Here is a 14,098-nt window from a genome sequence, read left to right as displayed (position 1 = left end):
AATTTGTGGAGATGGGAAATGCACGAAAGCAGCAGATTTGGTGGGGAAAGAAGAGAAAATCAGTGGTTTTGTTTTGGTAATGTAATGTTTGAGATGCTCACTAGATATCCGGAAGGAGATAAGGGCTCCTGATGGGAATATAGGAGCTTAGAGTTCAAGGGAGAATTAGAGGTTGGAGAGGTAAGGGTCACAAGCACTTTACACAATGCATAATAACATGATATTTGAAGCAACAATGGGATGAGGCCATGCAGATTTTTGTTGTTGTTGTTTGAATGTATTTTATTAATTATGCTACTACAGTTGTCCCATTTCCCCACTTCACTTCCCTCCACCCTGCACACCCTCTCCCACCCACATTCCCCCACTTTAGTTCATGCCCATGTGTCATAAGTTTTCTAGCTTCTACATTTCCCATACTATTCTTGCCCTCCCCCTGTCTATTTTCTCCTTAGCATCTATGCTACTTATTCTCCATACTTTTCCTCCCTCTCTCCCCCTCCCACTCCCCTGTTGCTAACCCTCCATGTGATCTCCATTTCTATGGTTCTGTTCCTGTTCTAGTTGTTTGCTTAGTTTTTGTTTTAGGTGTGGCTGATAACTGTGAGTTTGCTGTCCTTTCACTGTTCATCTTTTTTATCTTCTTTTTCTTAGGTAAGTCCCTTTAACATTTCATATAAGGGCTTGGTGATGATGAACTCTTTGAACTTGACCTTATCTGAGAAGCACTTTATCTGCCCTTCCATTCTAAATGAAAGCTTTGCTGGACAGAGCAATCTTGGATGTAGGTCCTTGCCTTTCATGACTTGGAATACTTCTTTCCAGCCCCTTCTTGCCTGTAAGGTCTCTTTGGAGAAATCAGCTGACAGTCTGATGGGAACTCCTTTGTAGGTGACTGTCCCCTTATCTCTTGCTGCTTCTAAGATTCTCTCCTTCCTTTTAATCTTGGCTAATATCATTATGCTGTGCCTTGGTGTGTTCCTTCTTGGGTCCAACTTCTTTGGGACTCTCTGAGCTTCCTGGATTTCCTGGAAGTCTATTTCCTTTGCCAGATTGGGGAAGTTCTCCTTCATTATTTGTTCAAATAAGTTTTCCACTTGTTGCTCTTCTTCTTCCCCTTCTAGTACCCTTATAATTTGGATGTTAGAACATTTAAAGATGTCCTGGAGGTTCCCAAGCCTCTCCTTATTTTTTTGAATTCTTGTTTCTTTATTCTTTTCTGTTTGGTTGTTTCTTTCTTCCTTCTGGTCCACTCCATTGATTTGAGTCCTAGTTTTCTTCCCATCACTATTGGTTCCCTATGCATTTTTTTTCATTTCACTTAGCATTGCCTTCATTTGTTCATCTAATTTGCAACCAAATTCAACCAGTTCTGTGAGCATCCTCATCACTAGTGTTTTGAACTGTGCATCTGATAGATTGGCTACCTCTTTGTCACTTGTATTTTTTCTGGAGCTTTGATCTGTTCTTTCATTTGGGCCATTTTTACTTTTTTGTCTTGACACTCCTATTATGTGGTGAGGGGCAGAGCCTTACACCTGGTGAGGTGTTCACCAGGGCAGGTCAACCCACATGGCTGATTTGTGTCACTGTATGTGGGGGTGGGGTCAGAGAGGGAACAATGGCACTTGGTCTGCTCTCCTATTTCAGTCCCCTCTGTTGCTTCCCACAAGCAAACCGGGCCCTTCTGGTGCTGGTTCCCAGGTGGGTGGTTTTGTGTATGTTCTAGGACCCTGTGGGTCTCTCCAAAACACTCTCCTGTGAGGCTGGGAGTCTCTCCCGGTCTCTCAACCTCCAAAGGTGTTTTCAGGATTTATTTCCCGTTGCTGGGACCCTGGGTTGTGCAGTCTGTCTCATCCCCAGTTTCTCCTGGTTTATCTGCTCGTGAATGTGGGAACATGTGGTCTGCCAGCCGCCCTGTTTGCCGTGCCCCTCCAAAATCTGCTGCCTCACTGGTTCCACCTGCTGCCACCCTGTGCCCAGGGTCCACCAGCCACCACTTTTTTACCACGACCCGTCTCAGCCTGGCCACCCGACTCTGCCTTTCCTACCCAGGTCTGGATGGATGTTTCTTCTTTAACTCCTTGGTTATCAGACTTCCATACAGTTCCATTTTCTGTCAGTACTGGTTGTTTGTTTTTAAATTATTGTTGTCCTTCTTTTGGTTGTGTGAGGAGGCACAGTGTGTCTACGTATGCCTCCATCTTGGCCGGAAGTCCCATGCAGATGTTAATGTTACAACTTAAACAGGTCTTTATTTTTATTTTTTAAATTTAATTATTGTTCAAGTACAGTTTTCTGTCTTTTACTCCCATCCCAGCCTACCCTCCACAACTTAAGACAGGTTTTTAAAATCACATATCAATTTTAAGTGAAAAAACTAAGACTTGGGAAACAAATTTAATCCTAGATCACTAACCTTTTTTGAATCTAAGCTGATACCAGAGCCCAGGCCTCAGGATTGACCAGAGCTCTAACTTCTTTTTAAGAGAAAACCTCGAAGTGACAATTGACTGGCTTTTTATGCCCCCAATATATGTATGGCAAGTTTGCAGTAGGTCTACGTCCCAAAAGAAGCAGCTTTTATTTTTTAGTACATGTGAAAAAAAGTACAAGCAGACGTTGTTTTATTGTGGTTTGCTTTGCTTTACTGCGCTTCACAGTTTTTTATAAATTGAAGGTTTGTGGCAGCACCATGTCAAGCAAGTCTATTGGTGGCACTTTCCAAGACTCAAATGATGTTTGGGTTTTTTAGCTGTAACTTTTTTTATTGGTCTTCTCCTGCCTTTGGACTCAAAAGGAAACATCTGGCTCTTCTTGGGTTTCCGCCCTGCTAGCTTTCAGACCGTGATTTACACCATCAGTTCTCCTGAGCCTCAAGCTTGCTGACTGCAGATCTGGAGACTCCTCAGCTCCATAATCTTAGGAGCCAATTCCTTATAATGAATCTATCATCCACTTAAAATAAATATTCGCTTACACCTCAATAATGTCAGCTGATGATCGTTGGTGTTAATGCCAGCAGGAATCCATGATTTGGGCTGCAGTGAAGGAAACTTTACTTAGTGCTGACAGTTCAAGGGCCAGAGCCTGGCCGTGAAAACAGCACCGCAGCCAAGCAGCCCCACAGTGGCGTGCAGCAGCACGGTGGTGAGGCTGCCCCAGGCCAGGCCACCCCTCAGCTGCCACGGCTGCTCCGCCCTGCTCAGCCCCATCCTTACCACTCCGCTCCAGTGTTTCAGGTCCAGTGGGGGAAACGCAGTCCTCAGCCTTTGGTAGAAAGTGCACTCCTGTAAGTATTTCTGAATTAAAGTTATGTAATGTTTTGTAGAGGCAATGCTGCCGCACACTTTAATAGACTAGTGTAATCATAACTTGTATGCACCCTGGGAAACCAAAAAATCCCCATGCGCATTACAGATACTTTCGTCACGGTAGTCTGGGACCAGACACGCAGCATCTCCAGGGTGGTCCTATCATTATACTCCATTGTGTCTCCAATGTATCACTTTTAGCAAATGACCCTGGGCTTCCAAAGCAGGCTTTTATTCTAATTAACCCAGTTCTGAGTATCTCAAAACCTTCTTGCTATTCTTAGGACCAAGTGTGAGGCACGTGTCCATTATACTAGTCAGGTTAAAAAGCTACTGATCAAAGATGTTGCCTTTCAGCAACTGTCCTACTCAATCTAGTTTTAACCCATACACATTGCAAGTCCCTAAAATTTCCAAAGAAAATTCTTTTTAATTATTCCAAACACTGAGAAATATTTGTTTGATACTACTCAACACAAAGTGGCATGAAATCAACACAGGTACTCACAGCTTCTGCTTTTGAAATAAATTAAGAACCTGTAGTTACTAAACCTTTGCACATTATCAATTGGCTAAATGGAGCCTTTTATTTTTATAAGAGACAGAAAAGTAAAAACGTGCAGGTGAAGACTACTAGTGTCTCCCCAGAGGCTGGAGGCTGGGGGAGATGTGCCAAGTCAAGGATGATTTCCAATCAATACTAGATTCCTCGCGGGATCAGAAAAAGTGTGTGCTTGTAACTGTATTCTAAGTCAGAGGCCTAGACCTCAATTACATTTACTCTGCATTATTCTGATTCAAAATAAGGTGACAAAAACCAAGACTTTGTGAGTAATTTTAAAAAAGGATATGTTTTTAATATCACAAGGATTAATCAAATAGACCATACAAAAATCTGTAAGGAAATGTAATACCAAGCGATATAACACTTATGTTTCATACTCTTTTAATACAAACCTTCCAAATATAACAGTATTACCAAGTTAAAGGGACATTTATGCTATTGAGTTGCATACTTCAATTCTTCACATCCCATTTTTATATCTAATCATTATAGTCTAGTTTGCTTAAAAACATACTTCTGAAAGTTGAAAACTCAAAAGTGAAAAATTCCAATTCTCAGATGGGTAATAAGAAATGTTTCATAAATAAAAATTCAAGATTTCACAAATACCTTCTAATTTCACATGTATGAATCTTAACCCTTCCTCAAATTATAATATTTGCACTGGAGTAAGAATTAAGATACCAATTCAACAAGAAAAGATACAACTGGCTACCTTATTGAGCCCTTATAAATTAAAATGTGCAGAGTTAACATTAGACAGTGTAGTTTCTTTTGTTTTATTTTTAAGACGGCTCCATTTCTCAGGACAGAACAACATAAATACAAGATGCAGTCTCCAGTTACAAGGAACTGGCCAAGACCATGTTCTTCTCCCCCCCCTCAAAAGCACTAGCTCAGCCCCCAAGAGAATTACAAATTGAAGAACTTAAGGAACGGGTAGACTAGGGATTCTAACTAAAGCAAGATCAGTTAATGACACTGGTACTCTATTCTTCGCATCAGTATTAATACAAACTCGACCCTTTCAAATCAGGGAAACTGCCCTTCCACTCCTAATGAAGTAGTTTCACAACTCCCACAAAGTAAAAGAGTCACATAAAGGTGTAAACCGATGGGCCGCCTTTAGAGACACTGCAGTGCGGAAGAGAAACTGGTTTTCTTTAAGCGTCTCCTTCCGGGCTCTGCAGGCGTTATGGTCCCTCAGAGCCCCAGTACTCAAGCAGTTCATGGCAGAAGATGAAAGTGAAAAAGTAGACACAGAGATCTGTGAAAACTTCGCCCATTTTGCTGTAGGTATCCATCGATCGGTTTATTACTTCAGCAGGAATTCCAGATAACAGCAGGGCAGCTGTTAGGACTGTGGTCTTCATCTTCTTTTCGCCCTGTACAGAGCAAGACAAAGAAATCTCACAGCTTTCAGACGGTAACTCAAACTCTCCAAGAACATCATCAGAGCTATTTTGGCCTGATTTCAAAACTGTTAATGAAGTTTCAAAATAGCAATCAATAATAGTATCAATAAACATTTACTGAACATATAATATATAAAGTAGCAAATGCTAAGCAGTAGGGAAAAAGACACTATTCTTGCTATCAAAAATTAAGCCCTGGCTGGCGTAGCTCAATGGACTCAGCTCAGGCCTGTGAACCAAAGGATCAAGATTCGATTCCCAGCCAGGGCATATGCCTGGGTTGCAGGCCAGTTCCCAGCAGGAGACCCACGAGAGGCAACCGCACACTGATATTCTCTCCCTCTCTCCTTCCCTTCCCCTCTAAAGATAAATAAATAAAATCTAAAAAGAAAAAATCTTTTAAAAAGTAGAAAAATTAAATAATAATAATAATAATAATAATAATAACAAATCATATATGTAGCCCTGGCTGGTGTTGCTAAGCAGGCTTAGTGCCAGCTTGTGAACCAAAGGGTCATGGGTTCGACTCCCAATCAGGACACGCGCTGGATTGCAGGCCAGGTCCCCGATGAGGGGTGTGTGAGAGGCAACCACACACTGATGTTTCTCTCCCTCTCTCTCTCCCTCCCTTGTCCTCTGTCTAAAAATAAATTAAATCTTTAAAAGAAAATTGGATAATGTGTGGCATAGTAGCTCAAAGGAAATAGAAATCACCCCAGGGTCTTATATATAAATAAAGCACGAGGAAGGATTTCAGAAGGTAAAATTCAAAACAGGCTTTCAAGTATTAGGTGGGCAGAAGTGAGAGGAGAAATTTCAATGAAAGTGAAGTCCCATGACAAACGCCGTCAGAAGAGTGACAGGTGTGCTGCAGGACAGTGAGTTACTTTGTGACAGAACCGCAGGAACAGTCTGTGGAGCCGAAGCCCACGCAGAGCAATCCGCACTCGACTGCACACGCGGGAGGGTGCCACCAGACACCGATTTCCCAATTTTCTAGTTTCGTTTTTTTGGAGATTCGAGGCTAAATTTTCATTTACTTTATTGATTTGATGTCACTAAGTCCAGTGGCATGACACAAAAATTTTAATAATATAAAAAGCTACAGTTATCAAGAGAAATCAAAGCCTATGTCCACAAAGAGATTCACACAAGGAAATTCTTAGCTGCTCTGGTCATAATGACCAAAAATTGGACAACCAAAAAGTCTATCAACAGATTAGACAAATATTTACACAATATTTGTCTAATATGGTTATATTTACACAATAAACTATTACTTGGCAAAAAAGGGGAGGGGGGAATAAACCACTAATACACTCCACTCAATAACATGAACGATGATCAAAATACTATGCAGAATAAAAGAGGCCTTGTGCAAAAATGTCTGTCTAAGAACGATTCAATTTACATGAGGAACTAAAAACAGAAAAAAGAAATCTATCTTGGGAGAAAGAAAATCTGACCTTCGGAGTATAGAAGTCTAGAAAAGGCATGATGGAATTCCCTAGAGTCAAGTTCTAAACCTTTAAAAGAATTTGGGCTTCACAGGCCAGACAAAAGTCATTAAATGGTGCACTAAAGACTTGAACTCATGAAACTTTCACCAAAAAGAAAGAGAACCATAAAGACACACTGAACTATAATGATATGTAAGCCAAAATGTGCAGGGGTAAAATATATCGATGTCTACACCTACAACATATATACTTTGTAATGCATAAAGAAAAAAAGACGCATTAAAAACTGGATAGATCTGGCTAGTATGGCTCAGTGGACTGAGTGCCAGCCTGCAAACCAAAGGTTTGATTCCCAGTCAGGACACAGGCCTGGGGTGCAGACCAGGTCCCCAGTAGGGGGTGCAAGAGAGGCAACCACACATTGATGTCTCTCTCCCTCTCGTTCTCCCTACCTTCCCCTCTCCCCCAAAATAAATAAAAACAATAGATAGAAAACTGGATAGATACAGGACGAATATAGTGAAATGTTAATTATAGAATCTAGGTCGTTAAGTATAAATGGGTGTTCCTGCACAATTCTTTCAACTTTTCGGTGCTTAAAAACTGGGAGGGAAGCATAAGGGGGATAAATGGTAATGGGAAAAAGTACAATAAAATTTTTTTTTAAAAACTGTTACAAGAAAATGTTTTGAGAGAAAAGTAGGAGCAGTCACCCTTCCTTCTCTGTCCTCCATTCATCCAGTAACCTGTATACTCATGCGCTGTTCAAAGTTTCATGTAATATTCTTCCAGTTTCTTTACACATACATAAGCAAAGTCAAGTATCTATATTTTCTTCCTGTTTATGAAAAAGAAGTGTAATGTAGATCCTATTCCATATTTTGATTTCTTCTCTTCATATTTCTGGGCAAGCTTACCTTTATCATACATGAACAGCTTATGAATGAATAGGCAATAATTTTTTTCAAATTTTATCTTTATTGTATTTTTTTTCCATTACCATTTGGTCCCCTTATACTCCCTTACCTCCAGCCATAATATTTTAACTAGTCACTTGTTAGTAAACATTTAGGTTGTTTACAAACTCCCGCTATTGCAAAACTAATCAATATTTCAAGGGTAAATTTCTAAACAAATGCTTTTATTAAAGTTATTCTTTTGGAGCATCTGAGATCTTGTTCCCTGGTATATGTTGTCAGTTTGACTAGAATAAGCTCTTTTTTGTTTTTGAACAATTTTTTTAAAAGACTGTGTTTATTTATTTTTAGAGAAAGTGGAATGGAGGGAGAAAGAGGGAGAGAAACATCAGTGTGTGGTTGCCTCTTTTGTGCCTCCAACTGGGGACCTGGCCCACAACCCAGGCACATGCTCTGACTGGGAATCGACCCTTTGGTTTGCAGGCCAGTGCTCAATCCTCTGAGCCACACCAGCCAGGGCTCAAATAAGCTCTTATAAATTTTTTTTTGTTTAATTTATACTTTTGGAGAAGGTCAATAAATATACATTTGGATCTGACCAGTGCGGCTCAGTTGGTTGAGTGTTGTTCCACAAAGTGGAAGGTCACAGGTTCGAATCCCATCAGGGCACATGCCTGGGTTACACATTCAGTCCCGGCTGGAACACATATAAGAGGCAACCAATTCATGATTCTTTCTCACACTGATGTTTCTCTCCCTCTCTTTCTCCTTCTCTTCCCTTTTCTCTAAAAATAAATAAATAATCTTTTTTAAAAACCTTTAAAATAAATATACATCTGTACCATCAAAAAGTGTTTAATTAAAAATAACACCTCTTTCTTTTACTCTTTTACTTTGTGTATTTGACTTATTTGGCCTCTTAAAAATATAAATGCTTCAGCCCTGGCTCACATAGCTCAGTGGATTGAGCCTAGGCCTGCGAACCAGACGATCACGGTTTGATTCCCAGTCAGGGCACATGCCTGGGTTGCAGGCCAGTTCCCGGCAGGGGACTCACAAGGGGCAACCATACATTGATGTTTCTCTCCTCTCCTTCCCTTCCTCTCTAAAGATAAATAAATAAAATCTTAAAAATATATATATATATAAATGCTTCGAATCCATAAAAAGATACAAGGTCTATCAGCGCCATACAAATCACTAAGCAAATAACCAAGTAGCTGCTTCTCAGCAAAAGACCCACACAAAACTCAATCACACAAGCAGAATTCTCTCCTGTGCCAGATAAACCAAGGCCCACAAACTGTACATAATCTGTAGCCAAGCAGACCAGGCAAGCACTGACATTCCCCATGGTTCTGTTCTGCAATTATGGCCAAATATTTCTTGCAAATATCAGGCCCTTGGCATTAAAAATCAAGTGCACTGTTAAGTGTCCACTAAGGAGCACAGTAAGATAACTGAACCCATTTAACAATTAATTTCCTTTATCATAAACAAAATGAATTACTAAATCTTTACTAAGTCATTAAATTGAACACTTTTCTACACTTTTTTTCCCACCAGTCCATGGTGGACCAACATTGTTTAAAATACGACACAAATGTTATGGCAATGTACAGTTGCTATAAAAGTGTCTCATCACTCACTTTCTGAACTTATTACAGAAGGAACAAAAAGTTTGACTGGTGGACAACTGATTCAGACCAAAAGTATGACAAATTTTGGAAAGTTCTTACAATTGTCTAGTCATTAATCAATCTATATTCATCACCATAATTTAGAAAAGATGTATTTACCTTGGGAAAATATTTGTATAGTCCCATGTATGCAAGTTGTAAAGTAAGAAATGGAGCAAATATCGACTGTGAAGACAGAAGATAGTTATATATTTCCAACATAATCATTGAAATCACAATGAATCAAACTAACAGCAGCTATAAATTTTAAGCAAAAAACTGTAAAAAATATTTAATTTTAGTAGCTGAAAACAGTCTTGTTTCTGCAGAAGAGTGAATAAAGGGATTTGATTTATTAACATAAACATGTTTCTCAAGTCAAGTCACCTCTTAAGTGTCCTAAAAAAATGTCTTCCCTCATAAAAACTTACCTTTTATTCAACTTAGAAGTATTCACTGGTGATAGATATATAATAAATACATCATGCAGTAACATCTCTCTCATCTGGAGGTAATTTATGGATCATTTAAAAGCACACAGAAAAGGCCCAGTACTCAAAGTAGATGCCCATACATTCCTCAGACTTTGGGGCAAGAAATGAACTCATATACTACATCTGGCTCTCAAATGACAAGCTACCCTTATTAACGATAAAACAGCTTGGTGATCTTACTTCTCACACAATAAAATAAAAAAGATAAAAATAATACCTAATTTACACTTATTTCTAAAATTAAGGCTATTATGAAGGGAATGAAAGAGCAAACATTACTAGATGGAAATACAGTGAGAGCCATGAGAAATAACAATTGAAAATGTGACAGCTCCCTGGCTGGTGTGGGTCAGTGGAGTGGGCATCAGCCTGCACACCAAAGGGTTGCCAGTTGGTAGGTCTGATGCCTGGTCAGGGCACATGCCTGGGTTGCCTGGCAGGCCCCCAGTTGGGCGCAGGCAGGAAGCAACTGATCAATGCTCCTCTCCCTATTTTTATCCCTCTCTTCTTCTCTCAGGAAATAAATAGATAAAATATTTTTTAAAGTGTTAAAAAAATAAGAAAATCTCATAGTAAAGAAAAACAGAAAGCCAAAAAACTCATGCAAAAATGAGGAACAAAAATAGAACGACTTTAAAGCATGAAAGCACAGAGCGCTTGCAGATGAGAAAAAAACAGCCGCCTGGCTCACTAAATGCTGAAAGCCATGAAAACAGTCACATTTGTTCAACAGATTCTCTTTAAGATTTACATAGAAACAGGTTTTTAAAATTTTTGTGTAATAACATAAACCATAATTATCTAAAAAATTTATTATCTGCCTAAACTATTATGAGCTATGCTTTTCTTCCTTCTCCCACAAGCTGTAAAACGAAAGGATCTGTAAATCCCAGCTTTCAATGAACAGCCATTGGCACATGAAGGTACAGCAAAAATGGACGGCATTTCTGTCACACTGCATTCATTATAAAATGCGGAATTGCCTTCTGAACTGTAAAAAACTTCACAGTGCATCATGTTCAGGACCACACGAACTGCAATGTAATGCTTAAAATTATTTGAGAAGTGTAATTAATATGCAGTGTGTGTATGTACTTTACCCTTTGGGTTCAGAACACACTGCCTGGGTTCAATCCCAGCTGTCATTTAGTAGCATTGTGACCTTGGGCAAATGATTTAACCTTTATGAGTCTTCATTCCCTCACCTACAAAACAAAGATTTTAGTTCAAAGGGATGAATCAGTTAAATGAATCAATGCATGTAAATCACTTAGAATGGTACCTCCATGTAGAAGGAGTTTAGCAATTTTTATTAGGCTCTGTACTTAACCAGAATACCTCCTACAACTAAGGTGAATAGCAATTTATAGCACATCTCCAAATAGTCCTGTGACTGGCAAACAGGAAGCGAATACTGACAATGAATTCTATGGGTTTGTTATTGTAACTATTAACACTCATTATTATAGCTAATTTTCATTTCCCGTTATGTTTCTTACCAAATATTTGCAAACAAAAGCTCTGACTCCAAAGGCGAGAAGAGCACAGCCCACCAATCTAAATATTCGGAAAGAGTCAAATTCCTCTGCTGTGTTTCCATCCTCTTGACTGGGTTTTTCACTTATCAGCTGTTTCCTTAGCTTCATTGCTTCTTCAAATCTGGAGAGGTACTGTTCTAGGCCGTGGCGAGACCCCCTCTGGACAGTGTCTGCTGTCAGGTCCCCTCTGTTTCGCTGCCGGAACTCCAGGCTCCCGTCACTGCTGCCCTCAGGTGGTTTAATGAAAGAGTCCAGTGTGTCTCCCAGCTCAGTCCCCTTTCCCTCTGCCACACCACTCTGCTGGTCAGTTGTTCCTGTACTGACCGAATCACCCAGCACTACTCGCTTTGACACTGAAGGAATGGTGAGGGAGTTCAGTTTATCACTGTCCTGTTGCTTTGATTTTGTTTGACTTTCTTCTTCTGAGAAAAGAAATTTAGAAGTCTTATGTACAATATACAGGCAAACACCCTTCACAGTAATATTAAAAAACATGCCACTGAGCTAGAACTCTGAATCTAAATTAACCGATTCTGCATAAAATGTAAATTAGTTCCTTCCTCTACATCCTCAAAATATGTAACTCCAAAAAGAGTACCCCTACCGAGACTACAAACCAAAATTTGGGGGTAAAGGCCAGGTAAGCAAATTGGGAAGGACAGGTAGGGAGGCAGCCGGCTTGCAAGGACCAAGTTTTCGGGCGTAATCCACCCCTGCAGTATGGCTGTTGCATCGCCTGCTCCAGCGTGTTTGGTTAAAAACAGAAACCCATTAAAGCTTTTAAAAATCTGTATTGTAATACTGCATTTATGAATACCGAGTCCTATCAGCACAGGGCGTGGCAAGGCTTACGTAATCCTTCTGGAGTCAGGGAGCCATTAGCAGGGACGCAGGGGGTTTAGGATGCTGTTGTCCTTTAAAACAAAACCAAACCTTAACGACAGAAAACGTTTTCGAAGCAACATTACAAACTACGGAATGTCCCTCGAGAACGACAGTAAATACTTTGGGCAAGAGTAAAAACATTCTATTAGTCATTAAGGGCAGAGAACCTGAAAGAGTCCACTGGCCTTCCTCAGCAAGCGTTGGACCTGTGACCTGTCTGTAAGTTCAGAACTAAGTTCATGGACCTAAAGCCCCACGAAAAAGAAGTCACAGGGACCTACGGAGCTGGCCGCCAGCGACTGAAGGCAACGCTCAATGGGAACACCAGCACGTCCTAGGGGTTCGATACAGACTCACATAAAATACGTAGACAGTCACGTAAAAAGTTTTAAAGGAGCTCATTGTGCAAGCCATCGGGGGAGAAATTCGGGACTCGCACGAGTTACAGGCAGCGCTCGTAACTCAGCAATCTATCACGGCAATCCCGGCGCCCCAGGGAAGGAGGCCTTGGGCGAGCGCGTCCCACTTGTTGGGTCCATAGGGACGGCCACTCCGAGTTTCAGACCTGTAGGGGACAATGCTGAGGGCACTCAACCCCGGCCGCAGGAGCCCCTGACCCACGCAGAAAGGACGAGGGAACAGTACAGTAAAGACAAGCTCCCGTGGGCTGGCAGTAGCTGCCAAAGGCAAACGAAGGCGGACGCTGGGGAACTGGCGGGGAGGGACGGCATCTGGCCCAACTAGCACAGCAGCACGCCGGGCAGACCACGCGCGTGCCCTTCCACAGTGACGCCGTGGGGGAGGGAGGAGGGATCGTCTCGGCAGGCTGGGCAGAGGGCACTACCGCGAGTCGAGGGATGGGAGTGGGGGGGGGCGACCCTGGAGTGAGGGCTTCGCAGCAGTCGGTGAAGGGGCTGAGACCGCTGAGCGAAGCCCCACCCCCGAAAACTCAGCAGAGCGACTAGACCGTCCGAGGGTCGAGTGAGAACCGGCCCGGAGCAAGGCTTGATCAAAAAGGTCAGCGGGACGGAGAAGGAAGAAAATGCTCCTGGGGACTGAGAAGGGTGGGCAGGACACTGGGGGAAAAGCGGAGGACCTCACCCGCGCCGCTCCCGGGCCTGTGGAAGCCCATGATCCGGTTGATGCGCTGTTCGGAGTTCATGAGAAGCTTTCTGCGCCGCAGCTCGGCTCGACGCTGGGAAGCCGACAGGCCTGCGCCCGCCGGGGCCCCCGGCCGCTCCCCGCTGTCAGTAGCCACGGTCACCGGCTCCATCTTCCCTTCCACAATCTGGGGAGTAGCGGCGGTGGTACTGGCAGCCTCAGGGGCGGAGCGATGACTTCAGACCCCCGCCGCAGGCTGCGTCGCCGCGCCGGACTGTAGACCCGCCCCCGAGCACCGCCCTGCAGATTGCGGCATAAACTCGCGCGCCGCCGACCAGCCGGAGCGGAGGCTGGAGCCGCCATTTTGAATAAGGGCAGTAGGGTTGCCCCAACTTGTGCCCCCTCCGCTGTCCTTCACCTTTCCCTTCCCCTGCCAATTGGCCCCTCTGCTGCCCAGGCGGAATTGAAGAAAGTTAGCACACAGCATGACCAGCGGGGAAAAGAAGAAAATGAGTGGTACAGGGATGCAGATGGCTGCCAGAAAGCAAAATGGAGGTTGCAGCGGCAGACACTTGTTTCCACTGACCTTCCCTCGCGTCGCTTATTGGCCGCGGGAATACGTAACTCCGTAAGTCCCTGCAGGGAGCGTGGCGTTTGGGAATTTTTGTTGATGATTCCTAGTCCTCAACCGTTCCTTTCCCAAGTGTGTATGGTTTGTTCGGGGCTTCCC

At 42.4% G+C, this 14,098-nt stretch overlaps 1 protein-coding gene across 2 annotated transcripts; it reads right to left on the bottom strand.

Annotated features, from left to right (window-relative positions):
- Positions 1-4,146: 4,146 nt before the first annotated feature.
- On the bottom strand, positions 4,147-13,647 carry CAMLG (calcium modulating ligand). Of its 2 annotated transcripts, XM_037150875.2 has the most exons (4): positions 13,369-13,646; positions 11,344-11,804; positions 9,471-9,536; positions 4,147-5,264 (listed from the first exon to the last, which is right to left on the bottom strand). In XM_037150875.2, exons 1-4 carry the CDS (start codon positions 13,538-13,540, stop codon positions 5,073-5,075), a joined length of 891 nt encoding a protein of 296 aa, XP_037006770.1. In that variant the 5' UTR covers positions 13,541-13,646; the 3' UTR covers positions 4,147-5,072. The 2 variants fall into 2 exon arrangements, with proteins under 2 accessions (XP_037006770.1, XP_037006771.1); XM_037150876.2 differs by lacking the exon at positions 9,471-9,536 and having other exon boundaries at positions 13,369-13,647.
- Between the last annotated feature and the right edge of the window lie 451 nt (positions 13,648-14,098).

The sequence above is a fragment of the Artibeus jamaicensis genome, unplaced genomic scaffold (assembly GCF_021234435.1).
Source record: "Artibeus jamaicensis isolate MK-2021 breed Jamaican fruit bat unplaced genomic scaffold, CSHL_Jam_final contig_786, whole genome shotgun sequence".
Taxonomy (NCBI): Eukaryota; Metazoa; Chordata; class Mammalia; order Chiroptera; family Phyllostomidae; genus Artibeus; species Artibeus jamaicensis.
This window is presented reverse-complemented; position numbering and strand designations above follow the sequence as displayed.